The sequence below is a fragment of the Tauraco erythrolophus genome, chromosome 10 (assembly GCF_009769465.1).
Source record: "Tauraco erythrolophus isolate bTauEry1 chromosome 10, bTauEry1.pri, whole genome shotgun sequence".
NCBI lineage: Eukaryota > Metazoa > Chordata > Aves > Musophagiformes > Musophagidae > Tauraco > Tauraco erythrolophus.
In genome coordinates this window covers 8,542,615-8,560,812 of record NC_141474.1, presented here as the reverse complement: position 1 = coordinate 8,560,812, position 18,198 = coordinate 8,542,615, and the positions used below count along the sequence as shown (strand labels likewise).

Below are 18,198 nucleotides of genomic sequence, written 5' to 3'. Positions count from 1 at the left end.
CTGCCCTCTCCCCCACGTTCAGGGAGCCTGGCAGACGTTATTCCCTGTCTGCTCCCTCGAGCTCCCAGCAGATATTTGCCAATGGCTCAGACGATGGCATCAGCAAGCCAGTAACGTGACTCACTGCGAGCGCCAGTGGGGAAAGCCCCCAGCCAGGGAGCGACATGAGTCACGGGGAGATGCCGTCGGCTCCTGGAGAAGGAAGGAAGCCCAACCAAGGAAAGGCAAACCCAAGCAAACGCAGGGCAAGGCTGTGTGACAGGGACGCAGGGGACACGCGCACCGCTGCCTCCCAGCTTTTTGCTGGCAGCTGCCCCGGGCTCAGTGCCTACCTGGCTGCCAGCCCTCTCAAAGGCATTCGCCTTGCTGTGGACAGCATCGCCCACCACGGGCACTGCCGCTCACGCTGGTGTGCCCAGCCTCAGTTGATGTGCTCCTGCCAGAGCCCTGACCACCACCTACCCATGGGACATTTGCCCACGGCAGAAGTGCTGAACTCCTCAGAGAGGCCGGAGGTACGGAGAAGACAGACCACACACCAGCACGTAACTCCCAGCTCGGCAGCTTTCCCAAAGTGTGCTTCCCTGCCTGCCTTACAGTCTCCTTTGTCCTCACTGGCTCCACATCCAAGCTCTCTGTCCTGTTGGGAACTCCCCCACGCTTTCCCAGGCTGGATGCCCTGCCACCAAGCTCTCCTCCTCACAGCACTTTGGAACCTGGACACAAGGGACATGCTCCCACCCCAAGGCTGGTGGAGAATGCTGAGCTAGGGCACTGCTGGAAGGCAGCAGGCAATGCGCTCATCAGGACTGACTGATTAGGGCAGCTACCAGGGGAAGAGGAGCACTCCCAGTCCTAATTTTCCCAGGATGTGGCAGGTTCCACATCCGGCTGAGCCCCATCATTCCTGCCACCGCGTGACCCAGCAAGCCTGGCAGACCACGGCACAGGCAGTACTTCCTCACGTCTGCCCAGGAACGCGTTCCCAAGGTCCCTCTGGTGAGCAGTGCTCAAAGCCACATCCCTGCCTGGCTTCCTCCAGCGCTCACGTCTCTCTTTCCAGCATTAAAGGCTCACACTTCACATCTTCTTATGTGTTCGGATGCCACCGTCTGCCACATAGAGTCACTTACCTCCTTATACTTGTAATTTTACTGCACGTGTGTTACAACAGAGTGTACGTACAACTCACACTACTCAATGCTGCCAGTAACCTCCAGAGCTTTGCTGCATCCTGGCCATGGTATTAAAACACAGCAAAGCCTGGGCTGCCTACGCTTCGGCCAGCTCTCCTGGAAACTATTCCTCCCCTCTGGGCAGTCTTGCTTGAAAGGTTGCTCCGGAGAATCTGGGTACGAAACCAGTTTATTGATTAAATACTAACCAAGAATGACATCCTGACCTGTTTCGTGCAATCGAGTAGATAGCACGTCAGCAGCGATGCCGGACTAGCCATTATTTTATTATGAAGTTAAGTGGCAATGGTGGTGCCGGGAGAAATACAATAAATTTGCCTGGAAACCTTCACCCTCTCCACTGTGATTGTCAGAGCCTTGCAAGAGCAATTGAAATTATCACAAATATCCCTTCGGTTCCTCCCAGACCTAATACAGTGCAATCTCCTTCATCTCAGATAATCGCGTCAAGTCATTAGCTCTCCGACAATTCATCGAGCGCCGTGACTTTGCCAAGAGGAGCCAAAGGCTGAGCATCTCCCAGCCAGCCCGTTGCTGCTGTGCTCAGCCCCGCAGGTACCTTCCAAATCCCGCTCTGTGCCACGGCACAGCCAGTCACAGCTCTGCTGCTTCTCACACGATGAAAGAAAAAAGACGACTCCATCATTCTGAATGACCTAATGCTTTTAAAAACTCGCCGTGGCAGGAACAGGGGTATCGCAGAAATATTTTAATTAAATGAGCTCAAAATTACACCACATGCTCCACACAAATAACTAGCCAAACGCATCCATTTTCACACCAGTCCAACTGTGCGTGCAGCTTGCAGAGGATGCAAAATCTTGCTTTGAACAAGCTTGTTGAAATTCAGCAATTTTGCCAATTTGCTAAAAGAGAGCTCGGCTATGCAAAGCAGCAGAAGTCCCACAAAATCAGATGTACCTGTCAGAGTAGGAGGTGTAGAGGAGCTAGATTTTAAAGTGCTTGAAATGCCTCCTTGTTTTGAGCCTCCAGAACTCAGCTGGACACTTCTCAGAAACAGGCTTGCAGAAGACTTCCACAGAAGCAGCTTTTGAGAAATGCCTATATATGATTTCATCCTTTCTGGCACCAAAAAAAAATCTGGATTAAAGCCGCACTCAGCAATCCAAGTATTAAAGCCACACTCAGCAATCCAAGTAACAAAAAAAGGATGATTCCAAATTCCCTAGAACGACCGCACCGAACCACGGCCAGGTAGCACTGGCTGCACCGCAGACATGCCAGCAGCACAGAGAGGAAAGCATGTGCATGTATTTACATCATGAAAATGTAAAACCCACACAGTTATTGTTGTGAATTAGGGCCCCATGTGCTCCGACATTCTGGAAAAAAAAAAAAAAAGAAAAGAAAGGATATCTGCAGCTAGCTCAGGCACTTTAAACTGAAATCTTCAACAACTCATAATCCTTACGGTCAGGAAGACGCATCAGTTGAGCTCTTGCTCTCCAGTGCCGTAACACCCTCCTCGGTAGCTGATGGATGTATGGCCCATCCCAGGCCACTCTCATGAGCTCCCATATGAACTTCTCAAGCTTTGCTCGTGACCAGCACAGAGCAGAAGAGCACCGTGACCTCTGCGCTGCTGCTTCCCAGAAGAGCCTGGGCAAGGAAGGTCCCATGGTTCACACCAACAGGACAAGCTGGCTGCAGCTTTAATGAGTGTTTAATTACTGAGCTTGGGACCTTCTGAGATTCAGGTGCCCAAGGGTACGTATCTGGACTTACGGACTGGTTTCTCACACTTTGCACCCAGGGGAGCCAGGAACACTCTGAAGGCAAATCTACTCCAGCAGTTTAGGGCAGGAAGCAACACAGACAGGGTCACCTTGTTTTGGGATGAGAAGGAAAAAGAGGTCAGTTATACGAACACAAGCCTCTTGTATTTATTAGCACTGACGTGGCCATCAGTGCCCCGCAGAAGAGCCAGAAGATGTAGGCTCTGGAGGAAAGCTGCAGCAAATGCTCACAAAATTGCTGTCCAAGTGCATCCTTGGCATAGCTGGCATCCCATTCCACCAACTCCTTTCAGGGCCAGGGATATGCACTGAGACGCAGGGCCAGCCAGGGCTGCATCCCCGGCAATCCCAACCCCAGCTGGGGCAGGCAGGAAAAGCAGGAAGGCAGAGGCAGGCAGCGGAGCACCTCCCCTTCCCTCCTCACCCCCGTGCTGCAGGAATCCTGGGAATTCTCCAACATCCTCCTACTTCTGGACAGAAACCCTCCCTCTGGCCAGCACGGTGAGGACGGCCATGCTGCTGCCAGCCTGTCAGCAGGCAGAGGACGGGGATGGCATCCCTGCCCTGCAACACCCACTCCCTGTACAAAGTCCCTCTCAATCCAGATCCACAAAAGGGATCGAATTTGGGCGTAATACATACATCGTGCTCTGCTGGAGCTGTTCTGCCCACAGCTCTGCTTCGCTCTCGGGAGAGCAGTACCCGGGCGGCAGAGCCTGGCTCAAGCAGGAATCCCAGCAATGCCGGCTATGCCTCGTCCTCCTCTTTGCCCCTGAAGGGTCAGGTCTCCATCTAAACAGGAAGTCGGGATCAGTCAGGATCAGCCAAGCCCGCAGCACTTGCCTCCCTGTCCCGACAGCCAGGGAGGAGAGGAGAGGCAGCCCTGCAGGAGCTGCTTGTGGCCCCATCCCTCTCTGCTCCCAGCCCAGTGCAGGCGCCCAATAAGTGTCCCTAAATAAGTGGCTTCTTCCTCCATTTGCCCTGTGCCAGTATTTTGGGATTACTTTATTCCTCAAAGAACACAACCACCCTTCTGCTTTAACAAGGACACGCGCTCCTGGACCTCCAGCCAAATCCCAAGCAGGCTCCGGCGCCCAGCCGAGCCCAGTGAATGTCCTTGCAGCACCACGATAACGTCTCGCTGCTGGGTGCAAGGCCAGCGCAAACCGCGGGAAACCAGGGAAGGGCTGTAGGCATCAGCTCCCGACAAACCAACCATCCTGGCGCTCTCCTCACAAACAGCACCCCGCGACAAATAAACAGACATCAAAAGTCTCTCTGGCAGATCTCACCTGCAAACTCACAGCCTTTAAATGACTTGCATCTCTCCAGTCCTACACTGGATCAAGGAAGCCTGAGCACACATTTCAAGCATATAATTCACCATAAGAAATCATTATTTTACTTCAGTTTGTGTCCTTTCTCTGCCATTCAGAGCTTTATCTATGAATTTTCTAGACTATTCTTAAGTTTATTTATATTGGCCAACAAGGATATTTTGGTGTTGTTTTGGTTTCGGGGTTTTTTTTTCTTCCCTAGGGTTTATTTAAGCCCTCAAAGTTGTGTCAATCTTTCCATACTGATGTGGAGTTGTGTGATTGCGGGGCCAGAGCTGCCATCTTTCAAAAGTCTTATCTCGAAAGGCAGCAGAGGAAAGAGCTGTTTATGAAAGCTCGTGACAGCATCACAGTTGTTCTGTCTCACACCTCGTTTGGAACCAAGGGCAAATCTAATGCCATAAAGAACTTCCCAGCTTGTGCACTGGCCATGACATTAACCACCACCGAGAGGACGGGGCAGCGGGTGGGAAAGACGCTGAGAAAAGCCCACAAACTATTCACACGCTGAAAGTTTGAATCAGAAGAGCCTCACAATTTGTGTCTTTGGGATATGACACTCCTCTCCTTGGGATATGATACTTCTCTGGCAATGAGAAGAGAGAAAATGAGATTACAGCAAGAGCCTGCAGGAGGGGCTGAGACAGGAGCAGGGCGACAGTCGAGCCCTGTCAGGACTGCTCAGCCACATGAGCAGGTCCAGCGCTTGCAGGACGCCACGGGTCCACCAGAAAGACACCTCATCCATCACTCAACATCCCTGAGAGCATCCTCAGCTCCTTCCATCTCAGAGTGTTATTTCCATCCCTGGAAGACAGGGCAGGCCCCTTGCTGTGACTCATGGAGCAGACCAAACTACCTGCGCCCACACCACCAAACGTCAGGCTGAGGTCCAACCACGGCCCAAAGGGCTGTCTTGTGCGTGGGACAGCAGTTGGGCTCCCGTTATTTTGGGCCTGGGGGCAGTGAGCTCATGGGGTGTGGGGTCTGCTCACCTCCCAGCCCCCCTTGAACACCGTCCGGCCGCAGAGGGTCAGGGTGCAGAGGAAAAGCTCCTCTCCTGGCTATCAGCCAAACATTACACGGCAAGAGCGCCCCGTATCCTGCCGGTAAGTATTTTGGGAAGCCAGATGACTTCATTGCCAGCTGACATCCCCTGACCTACTTGCTGCTAAACAAGCTCGCTGCTGGCCGGCCCCAGAGCTCGTTACTCAGCACTTTAATTTGCACGTTGCCATTTATGGGGCACTAACCTGCCTGCATATCCAGGCAGGGTTCAAACCTTCATGCGGCTGAAGTGCTTCTGCAAACAGTAAAAAGCAAATGGACTTCTTCCACAAGTAGTTTGCTGTTGCCTTTGAATTGGGACCAGCACACAAGGAAATCCGCCAAATCACAGATGTGCTACAGTTTCCGTCTGGCACCAGCAGCCCCACACCCCGCATCCACCCATCACTCCATGCCCGTGTCTCGAGCACATGCTCCTGCACGGGACGTGAGCATGGAGACAGCCCAGCTACTGCCCGGCTGCTGAGGAGCACGTAGGATGCCCGGGTACCACGGGGGACAGCCAGCACTGGAGACGTGCCAAACGTGACGGTGTGGCACAGTCACAAGTTTCTGGGCACCGAGCCGGGATTGCACGGAGACTTGCATGGAGACCTCCACGGAGAGAGCAATGGTGAAAAGTACAGTTATGAACAACCTGGAGGATGGGACTTAAGCGAGACGAGGCTGTCAGCAGAGACGGAGGAGCCGTGCCCCCACCACCAAAGGGGAAGGAGCATCCTCGTCACACTCACCCTGATCCGCCGCATGGCCGTCACGATCTCCACCCGGCTGTTTGGCCGTTGGCACATCCAGGCTCCCGATGTACTGGAGGGAAAGAAAGAGCCTATTAGTTGAGTTTCTGCAGCACTGGAGACCTCACGGTCCCACCGTGGCCTCGATGGCATCCCTGGAGGGAACCCAGGGTCATTTCTGGGGAACAGGAGGTGTTTCGCCCGCTGTGCTTGAAGCATTGTGTGCATCCCACCGCGATTTGAGGGTTCAACAACCCCTATTCTAACAATAAAACTGCTTCAGCAATCAGGCCAGCAGGACTTGTTCATCTGTGTGACCAAAGTACGTGGGTACAAGCCAACGTCCCCCTGGCAGCACTGAGTCATTTATTATAGACCTGGATATCAGAATATCCCTAAAATAGCTGGGGCAACCTGTCCTGTGACAGGCCCTTCACTGCTTAATTACAGCCCTGCCAAGCCCTTGGCTGTTTTTGCAGCGTTGCAGAGCCTCCGGGCCAAGCCTGCAGAATAAAGGAGCCGCTTTGCTATTCAGAGGGGACCAAAGGCACCACCGCAGCGACCCAGCACGGAGAGATGCCGAACAAAAACCTTTTTAAAAACAAAATGGAAGAGGGCAGATTCAGAAGAAGGATCAGAAAACAGACAAGCGACGAAGAGTCAATGTGGAGCGTGAAAAACATGTAGTTAAAAGAAAAGCGTTTTGAGGCTATTTACTAGCCCCCTGTGCTCCCACGCTTCATCTCGACACGAGCGCTGACGTAACCCTCGGCAGCGCAGCGCAGGCACTAACCCTGGCAGGCTCTGCGTTCCCGTGAATATGGCTGGGACCTTTGCTGACACCATGAAAACTCAAGTCACTGGTTTCAAGCGCCAGTGCTGAGACGGGCCCTTAAATGCCCACACATGTGCCAGGGGTCACCTGGCATCGCTGCGGGGCTCCCGGCTCCTCTCCACCGGGACGCTGCTGCCACCTCTATCGCGGGCACAGCGTGGGGGCTGTGTGAATGCCCTCAGTTTCATGTGTGCACGCTGTCCCAGGGAGCCCTCCTTGCTAACCCTCTGCACCCCGAATTCAACAAGCCCAGGGGCTCAGCGAGGCCACCCCCAACCACGCAGCTCCTGCCCTGGGTGCAGGCGGAGTTGAGTGTCCAGCGACTGACACCGGGCAGTCAGTGCTGCGAGTGGACACAAAGAAAGAGGATATAAAAATAAACCCCAAACAGCTGGCGCCTCTGTCACACGCTGAGCAGGCTGCCGCAGCGCAGGGCAGCTTTACGTAACCGGGAATTAAAGCCCACGGCGCTGGCAAAGGCGGCATTAACTGCCCAGACCCAACCGCTCAATGCCCGACTGCAAAAGCGCAAGTCTTAGAATCATAGAATCATCTGGTTGGAAGAGACCTTCAAGATCATCGAGTCCAGCCATTCACCCTGCACTGTTGCATCCCCAAAACGGAACCTTCCCACCCCTTCGAAGGTTCAGGCCATATTAAGAGAGATGTCTTTGACATCAATCGATTCGCTTTTCTTACGTAAAGTCTGGAAACCATCAGTAAGAAGTCGAAGAAGAGGAGGAGGGCTGAGGCAGCCAGAGCCTTGGGCACATGGTCACTGTGCAGCACGTAAGGAAGAAACCTTTGCCTGTATTCCCCTGCCAGGAGAATGTCTCAGCTGCACAGCAGCTCTCCTTCTGAGCCTCCCCATGTCACTTGTCTGCCACGGACGACCTGGCACTGCTTTCCACTTGCCTGTGAGGAAGATTTCTTAGCTTGAATTACGAGAAGGACAGACTTTTGCCAGCAAAAGGGACAGCCAGAAGATATCTATCTTCTTCCAGCTTTTCCCAACGGCACGAGTTCACCACTGCTGGAGGAGCGATCGCTTCCCTGGTGCGGGCGAGTGCAGAGCACAGCCACGTGCGAGGACAGTGACAGCTATCAGCTAGGCAGGACGTGGCCCATCCACCGCTGGCTCCACAGCCACATGAATTTGAGCAATGCCAGCCTCCTGGCTGACAACCACAACCTCGGCCGCAGCAGTACTCAGTCATGTTGTCATTGCACGTACGAGCCCGGCAGGGCTGGGTCACCCCATGAGCTAGTGATGGAGCAGAAACCAGACACCACCTTGGACCTCCTTGGATGGTCCTCCTGGAAAACAGCACCAGCAGCAAGAAATGTCTTGATGCTGTCCTATATACACTCCTTTATCCATCTATTCCCCTCCAGCCCATGCTTGTGAGCATGCGAACCAAACAGCTCACGTCACAAACCATGCAGGATTCACCTTTGCTCCCAAACCTGGGTTCCGGAGCATCCTGCTGCATTCCACAGCCAGGAGCATGGCTCCACCAGAGCCCACAGCACCCCCAGCCCCAGCGTGGGCTCACTTCACACGATCACTCTGCTCACAGCTGCGAAAACACCCACCTCTCCCTCCGCTCCGGCGGCAGGTATTTTTTGCACGTTTCACAAAACTGAACAGATGGACAAAGTCTCCCCAGATTATTTTTGCCTTCAGGGCAGAAATTGCACATGGGAATTGCACCGCAGAGGAGTAATCCTTCACAATGTGATGAGCATCCTCCCAAAAATGTGGACTTGGAGATTGGCCTTTCAGTTAAAATACTGTTTCCCAGGCAAGGAGTGGGCATGGGCAGAGAAACCACCCATATTTACTAGCGATTTGCAGGTGACAGGTGCACCGAGGGCTGCTCCTGCTCTGCTTCGCTCTCCTCCAGCCCTCCTACTCACAGGATCGACTTCCATTTTGGGAAGAGGTGTGGGGACAAAGCAGGCGAGGCAGAGGCGAGGATCAGCAAAGCACCATAAGCCTCATGGGTGCAGGACTGCCCACTCATCCCACCCCAATGCTGAGACCCAGCTACCTCCTCCCAGAGGAGGAGCCCCAGGGACCTCTGAGCGAAGGGGCTCCCGGACCCCAAACATGAGCTTTAGCGTTCCTTTAAAATCTGCATGCCCCAAGCGAGGTGTCAGGCACGGTGGTGGTCCCCGTCCCCCCAGGGGTTGATGTTCTGGCTCCCAGGGCTTGGATCAGCATCCGTGCCAGCATCCCTGCCAGCAGGTCAGCCCTGCGGGAAAGGGAGGCAGCGGGGCCGGGGCTGAGCCCGGGGAGCAGAAAGGAAGGCGCCTGAGACAAAAGGAAGGAAAATAAAGCTGTGTGAAAGAGAGCTGACAAAGAAAATAAACCCATGAAAGAACCCACCCTCCCCAAGCCCCCGGGAACCGAGGAGGAGGAGGAGGAAACCATATGCACATACGCAGGACACAGCTTTCCCAAATAATCGCCTCCAGATCCGCAGCCCCACTGCTCTGCTAGTGGATGGGGGGCAGAGGTGGAGCTCCACGACCTGCACCCAAGAGCCCGGAGGGATTAGGGGGTCACCGATCCCCGCGCTCTGAGGCCGAGGGCACAGCTGGCTCGATGGGGACAGCACTCCCAGGCAGCCCCCTCCTCCCCGGCCCAATTAGGAGAAGAAAGGCCACCCGCTTGGAGCGGCAGTGAATGGGCAGCGGAGGGGGTCCCTCCTGTAACGAGGCTCCCTGGCAGCCCCACAAAGGCAGCCCCCGCGCCGCAAACGGCCAGAGCCGCTCGGGGCTGCGTGGCCCAGCGGCACAGGCGGGCAGGCACAAAGCACCTATTCTGCAGGGTGCTTTCAGTGCCCCGTGCACCCTGCTGCTCCTCACCCCCGTGTGTGGGACCCGGTCTTCCATCGGTCCTTCCCGGGCACCTGGAAAGGGCAGTCCCTCTCCCTGCCATGGCACAGTCTTGGTGGCCGTCACCCGTGGGGTTTCTTGGCACCCGAGGGGAGCTTGCTGACCCCCTCCTGTGCAAACAAGGTCCCCTGTCTGTCCCAGACATGGCTGGAAGGGACCCTCAGCCACAGCCCCCACCGTGCACTCTCCACCCATCACTTACAAAAGACCTGTCCAGTTCAGGGAAATACCAGTGCTCCCCAGGCCAGAGGAAAAAAAAACCAACAAGAAAACAAAGGAGAGTATTTTGCCAAAGCAATGTTTGCACAAGTCTCTTAGTTTCTCCTTTTTCCTTGTGGTTGTTGAATATTGCTCGCTTTCTGCTCTGGCAGAAACAAATTTTCCTGAGAAGGTGCTTTTTCTGTGACAGCAGGTGGCTGTTATTTTGGAAAACTGAAGGTTGATCGCATCCCTGACAGGGGGACACCTCCCAAGGAGGGTGGATGAGATCCCTCGTGGGTAGTGGGCAGCGAAAGCCTTCCCAGAGAGGAGCTGCCGCCTTCCCGAGGGAAGCACGCTGCTGCTTTGCCAGCCTGACATGGCACTAAAGGTCAGGGCTGAATCATACCCAAGTTACAGGGCAGGCTAGATGGGCCAGGTGCCGAGTTTTCAGCTTCCAAAGCCACCCTGAGTCAGAGCTTGCCATGGATGGAGAGCCACTGCTTCTGCAGAAGAGCTGCAGGCAGGCAGCATGGCAGCGCGAGCACAGGAGACACGCTGGAACCAGCCCCAGGCTGCTGGGGCATCATCCCGTGGGCTGGGCAGCCATCCATGGGGCCAGGAGAGCCTTGTCCGAGCAGAGCACCCTGCACCCAGCCTGGGGAGGGGTTACCGGAGGTACCGGCAGTGGGGTGGGAGCCATCGGATATGGGGCACGAGGCTCGCAAGATTTCTGAGGAGTCCAGGGCAGCGTAAGACCACGCCACGTATGGGGACTTGGTGCCGTGACACACGGCTGTGCCACGAAGAGAGGGCCAAAGTGCCCAGGAAACAGTCCGCAGACAGGCATTCGGAGATTTGAAATCTCTATTTCCCCAGTGCCCGGGGAAACACCCAGCCTCTCCGCAGCCTGGCTGATAAGGGCTGCTCCCAGGGCTGCCATGGACAGGGAAAGCAAGGAGAAACCCAGCTCCCTGGACTCGTGCTGTGCCACTGCTCCCACCCTCTCACGCAGCCTCCCCCTGGGGAGCCCCGCGGCTGGGTAGGCACGGAAGGAAGGAAAGGGGGGAAGTTTACTCAGACTGCGGTGAGGCGGGCTCAGAGGCCAAAAGGGATGGAAAAGGTGGGATGCTGGCTGACACCAGTGGAAAAAGGCCTTGGCTTTCCAGCCCAAGCCCGGCAAGCGGGTGCAGTGGGCTCCCTGCTGAGCTGGGAGGCTCCAGCCCTGCCTGAACCTCCCTCAACCAGGCTCCACACCCTGGGGACACTGGGGTGCATCCAGCCCTGGGAGCCAGGTAGCTTATCATAGCATGTTGGACCTGTCCAGAGCTACACGAGCAGACAGTGGGCACCAACGTAGGACCACCTCCTTCCAGGCAGCACTGGTCAAGCTGGTGCCCTAAGGTTTTGAGTGTTTATGTGCCTGCTGATCCCAGAAACATGTGCACTGTCTGTGAGCTGTGCAGGGGCTTCAGTGCCAGAGACATAGAGCTCTGGGAGTCCCAAGACAAGACCCCAGTGCCCACCAGATTTGGGCATCTCACCCACCCTCCCCTCTCACCGGCCAAAACGGGGATGGTGCAATTAGGGAAGACACCTTTGCAGCATGACATGGCCCTGCAGCAGGGATATCAGGATACAGAGTGAGGGGGTGCAGCAGGAGAGCTGAAGTTTTTCCATGCCAATGAACCAGGGCTGTCCACTCGCCCCCATTTCCATACCCTACCCAGTCATGTCACCCACAGTCACCCCTGCGCCGGGGTTGAGCACCTGCACCTACATCCAGCTACAGCTTTAACAGGCGCTCATGTTCGGGATGCACAAGAGCGGAGCACTTCAGTGGCCAGAAAGCAGGGCTAGGAGCATCCCACCTCCATCGCTTCTTCCTCGGGACCTTCTGGCATCTGCCAAGCCCACATGCTGCCTGGCCGGCACCCACAGTCTTGACACATGCAGTTTTGCCAAACCCTGGTGGAGTTTTGTGGTTGGTTTTTTTTTTTTGTTAAGAGCTTCACTAAGCAACCTGTGAATTGACTTAACAAGTATGGCAGAAAAATGCCACTGTTTCAGACGAGAACTTTTGTGGCACTTGGAAGGTTATTTATAGCCTCGAGCAAGCAATCCCAAGCTAAATCACACTGCAGCTCTGCTCTGGGCTGAGCAGCCTTGACAGAGCACATGGTGCTCCAGGGCTGCCAGCACAAACAGCCCCCAGATAAAGCTGCCAAGTCTCTCCTAGGCAGCTAAAGAGGTGCAGAGCTTCACACAACCTGTCTCTGGCTTCCTAGCCCTCCAGGAAAGGGAGCCTCGCTGGGAAGGGTGCCTGAAGTAGAGGAGAGGAACTGGAGACCCCGATCGGAGCTGTCTGCAACTCAACTCACTTCAAATGCTTTTATGTATGGCCCCTACATACACAAAAATACACACAAGAGTGGAAATACACATGCATTTGTTGCTTCATTTTCACCTGGGGCTATAATCCCTTTCCTGATAAAGCGATTATTTTTGCAGCAACCGGCAGGCACTGCCAGAGCTTGCAGCCTCCAGAAGACAGCAGCAGGTGAGCTGGAGGGGGTCAGAGGAAGGAACATACTGGATCAGGCTAAAGTCTCCTTCGTGTCCCATCTCCAAACATAGACGGTAGCAGATGCTCCGTTCAACTTCAGTTTCCCACGCACAAAAGCAGAGAAAAGTACTGACAAACATGAGAGAAAATGCCTGGTTGCCAAGATTCCTTAATGGGCGGGGGGAAACCCAACAACCCACCACCCGGACCCAAAAAACCTGCCTGATGCCCAGAACAGCAGCAATCCTCCCAAACCTCCAGTCCTGCATTTATCTGCCAACAGGTCTGAGATCAGGAAAGCTGGGTATCAGCACAGGTCCTGTCCCAGCCCGAGTCCTGGACTGCGGGCAGTGGGTTTGCCCGAGGACCAAAGCTTGCCTGGATAGCCCCTTCCCCCCTCGCCTGCAGACTGGGGAGCAGCAGAGAGGGTCCTTGCACCCATCTCCCCCCTTCGTTGGGAACCACATACATTATGGCAGTCTCAGGACTGAAGAATTAAGAGCTTTTTCCAAATAACGAGTATTTGGTAAGTGGGACATCGCTCTGAACCACAAGATCTCCAGGTCAGGTGGGATCTCTTGCTGCTTCCAGGGAGAGCCCAGCCCAGCAAGATCCCAAGAGCAGTTCTAACAACAGGGGCCAGCAAGCGCTGCCCTGTGCGGATCAGCAGCCCCCAGCACCCCTGCACTCGAACGGACAGGGGGTCCAGCAGCCCAACGACAGGCTCCACCACCCTTTTAATTTCCTCTACACGCTGATCTCTGGAGGCGTTGGAGTAGCCTGAGTCACGATTTCTGAATGCAGAGAATTGCTGGTGTTGCACAAGCCGGCCCTTGGGTTCTGTCCCACAGCACCAAGGCTTTGGGGAGATAAGGAGTAAGCTTGCATCCCCCTCCGCCTCGCCCCAACTGGAAGAGCTGTGCTGGCGGAAACGTGGAGGAGGACAGAAGGAATCTTTGCTTTCTACGTACCCACTTATTTAACCAGGAAACCATTGCACAAGTGGGAATTTATGCCCTCTCCCCTGTGCCACGCTGCAGCTCCCAGCTCCTTCCTCCGAACACTCCAGCTCACTCAAGAGGCCTGGCTTTTGATTTTATTCAACAATTTGGACCACAAGAAGCAGAAAAAAAGTGAACATCCTGCCTTCCCTCAGAGCTAGCTCCTCCAATTCCCAGCAGCCTGGCCGAGAAGCCTCAGGGACACAGATGGGTTTGATGCCAAGAGCGGAGGCCAATGAAAACAGATCCAAAAGTGTGAAACGTATTACTATTCCTAAGAAGACAGAGTGGGATTTTTCCAACTATTGGATTTATTTCCAGAAAATGGATTAACATAATCCTTAGAGGACACTTTGCTCAGACTTGGTGTCCCTGTGCCAGAGCATACGGCTGCAAGTAGCTTCGGCGGGGACGAGCGACTCGTCTCCTGGTGGCATTGCATGTGACGGCACCGCTTCCTCCGCTTCCTCCAAATCCTGACTGCCCGTGGCCACTCACCCTGGGGGTCGTTGGGGAGAGGCAAGGGGACAACAGCACGGATGCCAGCAGCTACCGATGAATCAAAACACGCGTTACATCCGCTACACGTGCCATTTAAAGACAGCAGCAGACAGCGTAGGTCTGAGTGTAAAAATAAAAATTAAACTGACAATCCAGTGCATACCGACTCAGGCCCATGCTACCCCCCTGCCGTGAGCCCCAAGCAAGCTCGTCAGGAATCCCAGGCTGCCAGAGCGAAGACCGCTGATCCGGCTGCTGAGGGCTGTAACACCAGGATCCCCACAGCCCGCACTATCAGCAATCCCAGGAGGCTTTTAGGAGACAGGCACGCAAGTCCCTGCGCCCCAGATGAGTGTTTTTTTCTTTAATCTTCCCCCAAAGTTCCACTTTAAATCAGAGTTCCTCATTTTTGTGACTCGTGCTGGGTGTCTGGGTGAAACAAGAGTCGCGCAGGTTTAAGTACTCAGGATTCTCAGGGATAAAAGGAACTAGAGAATTGTAAGCATTTAATTAATCTACAGCAATCTAATAAAAGGATGGAGTAATTGCCTAAGCCATCTGCATTCTGCATCTGGCATCAGGAGCTGCCGGAGAAACCCACAAATTCGGAAGCTGAGTTTCGTATGGATTGTGCTTGGCACTAACGCGTGCCACAGGATACCAAATAAGAGAAAGAGGAGCTAACAAAGACTAATATGCACCACCCCGTTAATGCAGCCAGACCAGCAGCAGGGAAAAGAGATGAGCCATGAGCAGACCGAGGGGCAACCAAAGCTCTATCCCACTACTCCCTCCTCAAGCTGGGCCACCCAAACCCAGCATGGAAGAGGCAGCCCCACTTGCACCTGGGCACAGAGGATTTAGAAAGGGAGATGTTTGCAGCCTCCCTGTAGGTGTGGGGTGAGCGGGTGCTGGCTGTGAAACAGCAATGGGCTCCAATAATTCAGGAGCAAAAGGTTGCAAAGCTGAATTTGAACGGTCTTTCCCAGGAAACAGTTGCAAAGCAGGTTTTAAGTTTGCTCCGTAAACAACTCCTCTGCTATTTTGCTCTCTGCAGCACGGTGCCTGCTGTCGGGCAGGTGATGGCCTCTGCAGAGGAACCCTCCCAGTCCTGAGAAAAGGGGAAAAATAACACTTTGACACCCTCCAAGGGGCTGCGACCTCGCCTGCTCGGCACTTAACACGATTAGATGCCAAATCTGTGATTTTTTTTCCCCTGTCAGCACACGTGCTCCAAGGACAACGGCGTATGACAGACATCTGCCTCCCTGCCACTCAAAACTGTTTTACACTGGGTTTTTTTCCAAGGCAATCTCACTCAAGTATCTGGTCAGTGTGATAACTGTATCCCCAGGAAGAGCAAAGGGGGCACGATTTATGTTTCTCCTTTTCGAATTCCATGGCCAGCTACTTCCCGGCGTGCTGCCAGCCAACGCTACCTGCTCCGGGCTGGGCAACACAGATGGGTAGCTGGGCTTCTTCCCAGCCTGCTGCGAGATCGCAAGCCCTCAGCCTGTGAGAAGCTGCAGCCTAAGTGGAGTAAAAGACTGAGAGGTCCCAACAGAAAAAAAAAGAAGAAAAAAAGAGTGATTCCTGCCAAACGCACTAGCAAGAATAGTTTATGTATGCAAGGAGAAATAGCAAGCTTTTATTTTGGGCGGGTGGCCCTGACCTCTTGCACTGCACCGCAAACGGCACGCAGCTCCTTCCCCTGCTCCCACCATGAGTTTATCCCATTAGAGGAGCACTGGGCACGAGGCACCCCGCAGACACCAGCCGTCCCCCATCACACCAGTACTCCAGCGTTGCCCACAGCACTGGACACACAGCACATGGCCCAAACCCTCCTCTCCTGCCTGGGAAGATGCACACAGGCCCCAGTTCTCCGGGGTCAACATCCCCAGGTAACACCACGCAGAGCCAAGGAGAGATGCAGGGCCAGGGAGGGACGCTGGGGTGAAGCAGAAGGTGACTTCGCTCCAGCTTGACCCATCCCACCGCTTCGACATCCTTACGGGACGGCTGGAAGCCTCCCCGAACTCCTTGCACCTGACTTTGGGGGACAGCAGGCAACGGGGAAGGCTCGAAAACCCAAGGCTATGCGAAAAGGGAGCTGGAAACCAGGGAATGCCGGGGTCGGTCGGGATGCGAGCGCTGCGCAGGGACCCCCGCAGACCCCCTCCGCGCCCGCTGCCCACCTTGGCCTCGAAGCAGATGCCGTGCTGGAAGGCGTCCTCGTTGTGCAGGGGGATGCGGAGGTCGTGCCGGTCGTCCACCAGGTTGTACTTGGACTTGGCGGGCATGGCGGCCCCGCGGCGGCCGGGCTGCCCCTGCAGCGCGCCCGGCGCCGCCGCCGCGGAACCTCCGCCCCTCGCCGCCGGCCGGCCCCGGGGCGGGGACGCGCCGCCGCGGAGCGCGGAGGAAGGGCGGGCGGGCGGGGGGGGGGTGGTCTGTGAGGGGTGCGCAACCCCCCCTCTTCCCGAGGGGAGGGAGGGGCAGAGAAGCGTTAAAAAATGAGGACCCGAAAGGGGCGCTGGGGAAAGCACCGCTGACATCTAGTGCGCGGTGCCGGGTCTGCACCCCAGCCCCGCCAAAGTTTTAAAAAAAAAAAAAATTAAAATAAAATTTTAAAAAGCCTTGCAAGTGTAATGTAAAAAAGCTGTAATGCTGTGGGGTCCCAGCTCAGGCCAGGAGTGCGCTGAGCCGCGGGGGAGCGCCGTGCCGCCTCCCCGGGCTGGGAGCGGGACCCGAGAAACGCATCCCCGCTCAGTGGGGGAGCCCCGGCTGCTGCAGACACTCAAACCAACGAACGCTGTATCCAAATCCTTATATCAACACCAGACGTGATTGAAATCAAGTGAGCTGGAGGTGAAAAATCTCCATCTTGTGCTTAACGAAAGGCCAGCCATGACCACACCTGACCCCACTGTGCCTTACTTTATAAAAGCCCTGAAAGCTGTGAATGCACTCCCTACCCACTGGAAGCACCCCAGAGTTGTTTTCCAGGTGCACAGGGACCCACTCACACAGCTCTGACTGCAAGCTCAGGTGTTGCACCCCTTATCCCAGGCAGGGGTCCATCCCTCTGTGTTTTAACACTCCCAGATACTGCATGACACCTGCAAAGCTCATTTCACCACAGCACAGCTAAGAGCTTACACTGGCCTTCACACATGCCAGAGACACCACCTGGGACAAGCCTTTCCCAGGGCAGACGTGTCTCCCCCATTCCACAGGACACCCACAATTCCCAAAGCCCTTGCCTTCCTCTGCTGGCAGGGTCCTACATGCCAAAGCACGTTTCCCTTGTGTGCTCCAGGTTTCTCAGTGACCGCAATGCAAACAGCAGCGCTGGCTGCTGACCCCTCCCTTAGCATAATTGGTTCAGGGCCATTGATTTTTCAGACTGAATCAATGTGGTGAAACTTCCTTTGAGTTCAAAGCCAGACGCATCCAAAAAATTGCTGTTTCCCTTCCAAAGTGGGGTGAGCTTTCCACCATTCCCAGCCGCAGAGGCTCAGGTAACGGGCTGGGCACAATTACATGACAAGCTGAGAAATCCCTGCGCTGTCATACCCATAAGAGGTACATGGGAACAACTCCTGTGCTGACAGCTTCCCTGCACAGGGCTTGGGGAGGGATCATGCAGAGCTGCCAGCACTTGGACACATGGATCAAGAGATGATTTCCCACTGAAGGCAAGATACCAGCAAGCCCTGGGCTCTTGAAAACCTTTACTCCTCATTTTGGAAAGGGACAGAGGATCAGTGCTGTGTGTTGCAGCTGTGGCAGCACTGGCAGAGATCCCCTGGGCAAAAAGGGTGCTGAGAACTGAACACCCATGAGGCACTTGAGCTCACTTAAGTCTGGGACAGTCAGAAACTGGTGGCGGGACAGTCTCGAACTTGGATCTGCTCCATGGTGTTTGATGTTCTGGATTCTTGCTGAAGGTTTCTGTTTACTTCTAGCAAAGGTTTAGCTGACAGCACTGAAGTCCCATGCGCTGGGAATGGTACAGCCACTGGAGAAGTCCCCTGGAGGTCTCTAGTCCATCACCTGCTCCAAGCAGGGGAAGCTTTGAGATGAGAGCAGCAGCTCAGG

At 54.9% G+C, this 18,198-nt stretch overlaps 1 protein-coding gene across 1 annotated transcript in view; it reads right to left on the bottom strand.

Moving 5' to 3' along the window:
• Window positions 1-16,400, bottom strand: part of NOS1AP (nitric oxide synthase 1 adaptor protein) — a 44,616-nt gene extending 28,216 nt beyond the window's left edge. The window contains 3 exon segments of the mRNA XM_086617691.1: window positions 6,093-6,140; window positions 6,142-6,165; window positions 16,296-16,400. Of these exon segments, the coding sequence (XP_086473817.1) occupies window positions 6,093-6,140; window positions 6,142-6,165; window positions 16,296-16,400 (177 nt within the window).
• Window positions 16,401-18,198: the final 1,798 nt, after the last annotated feature.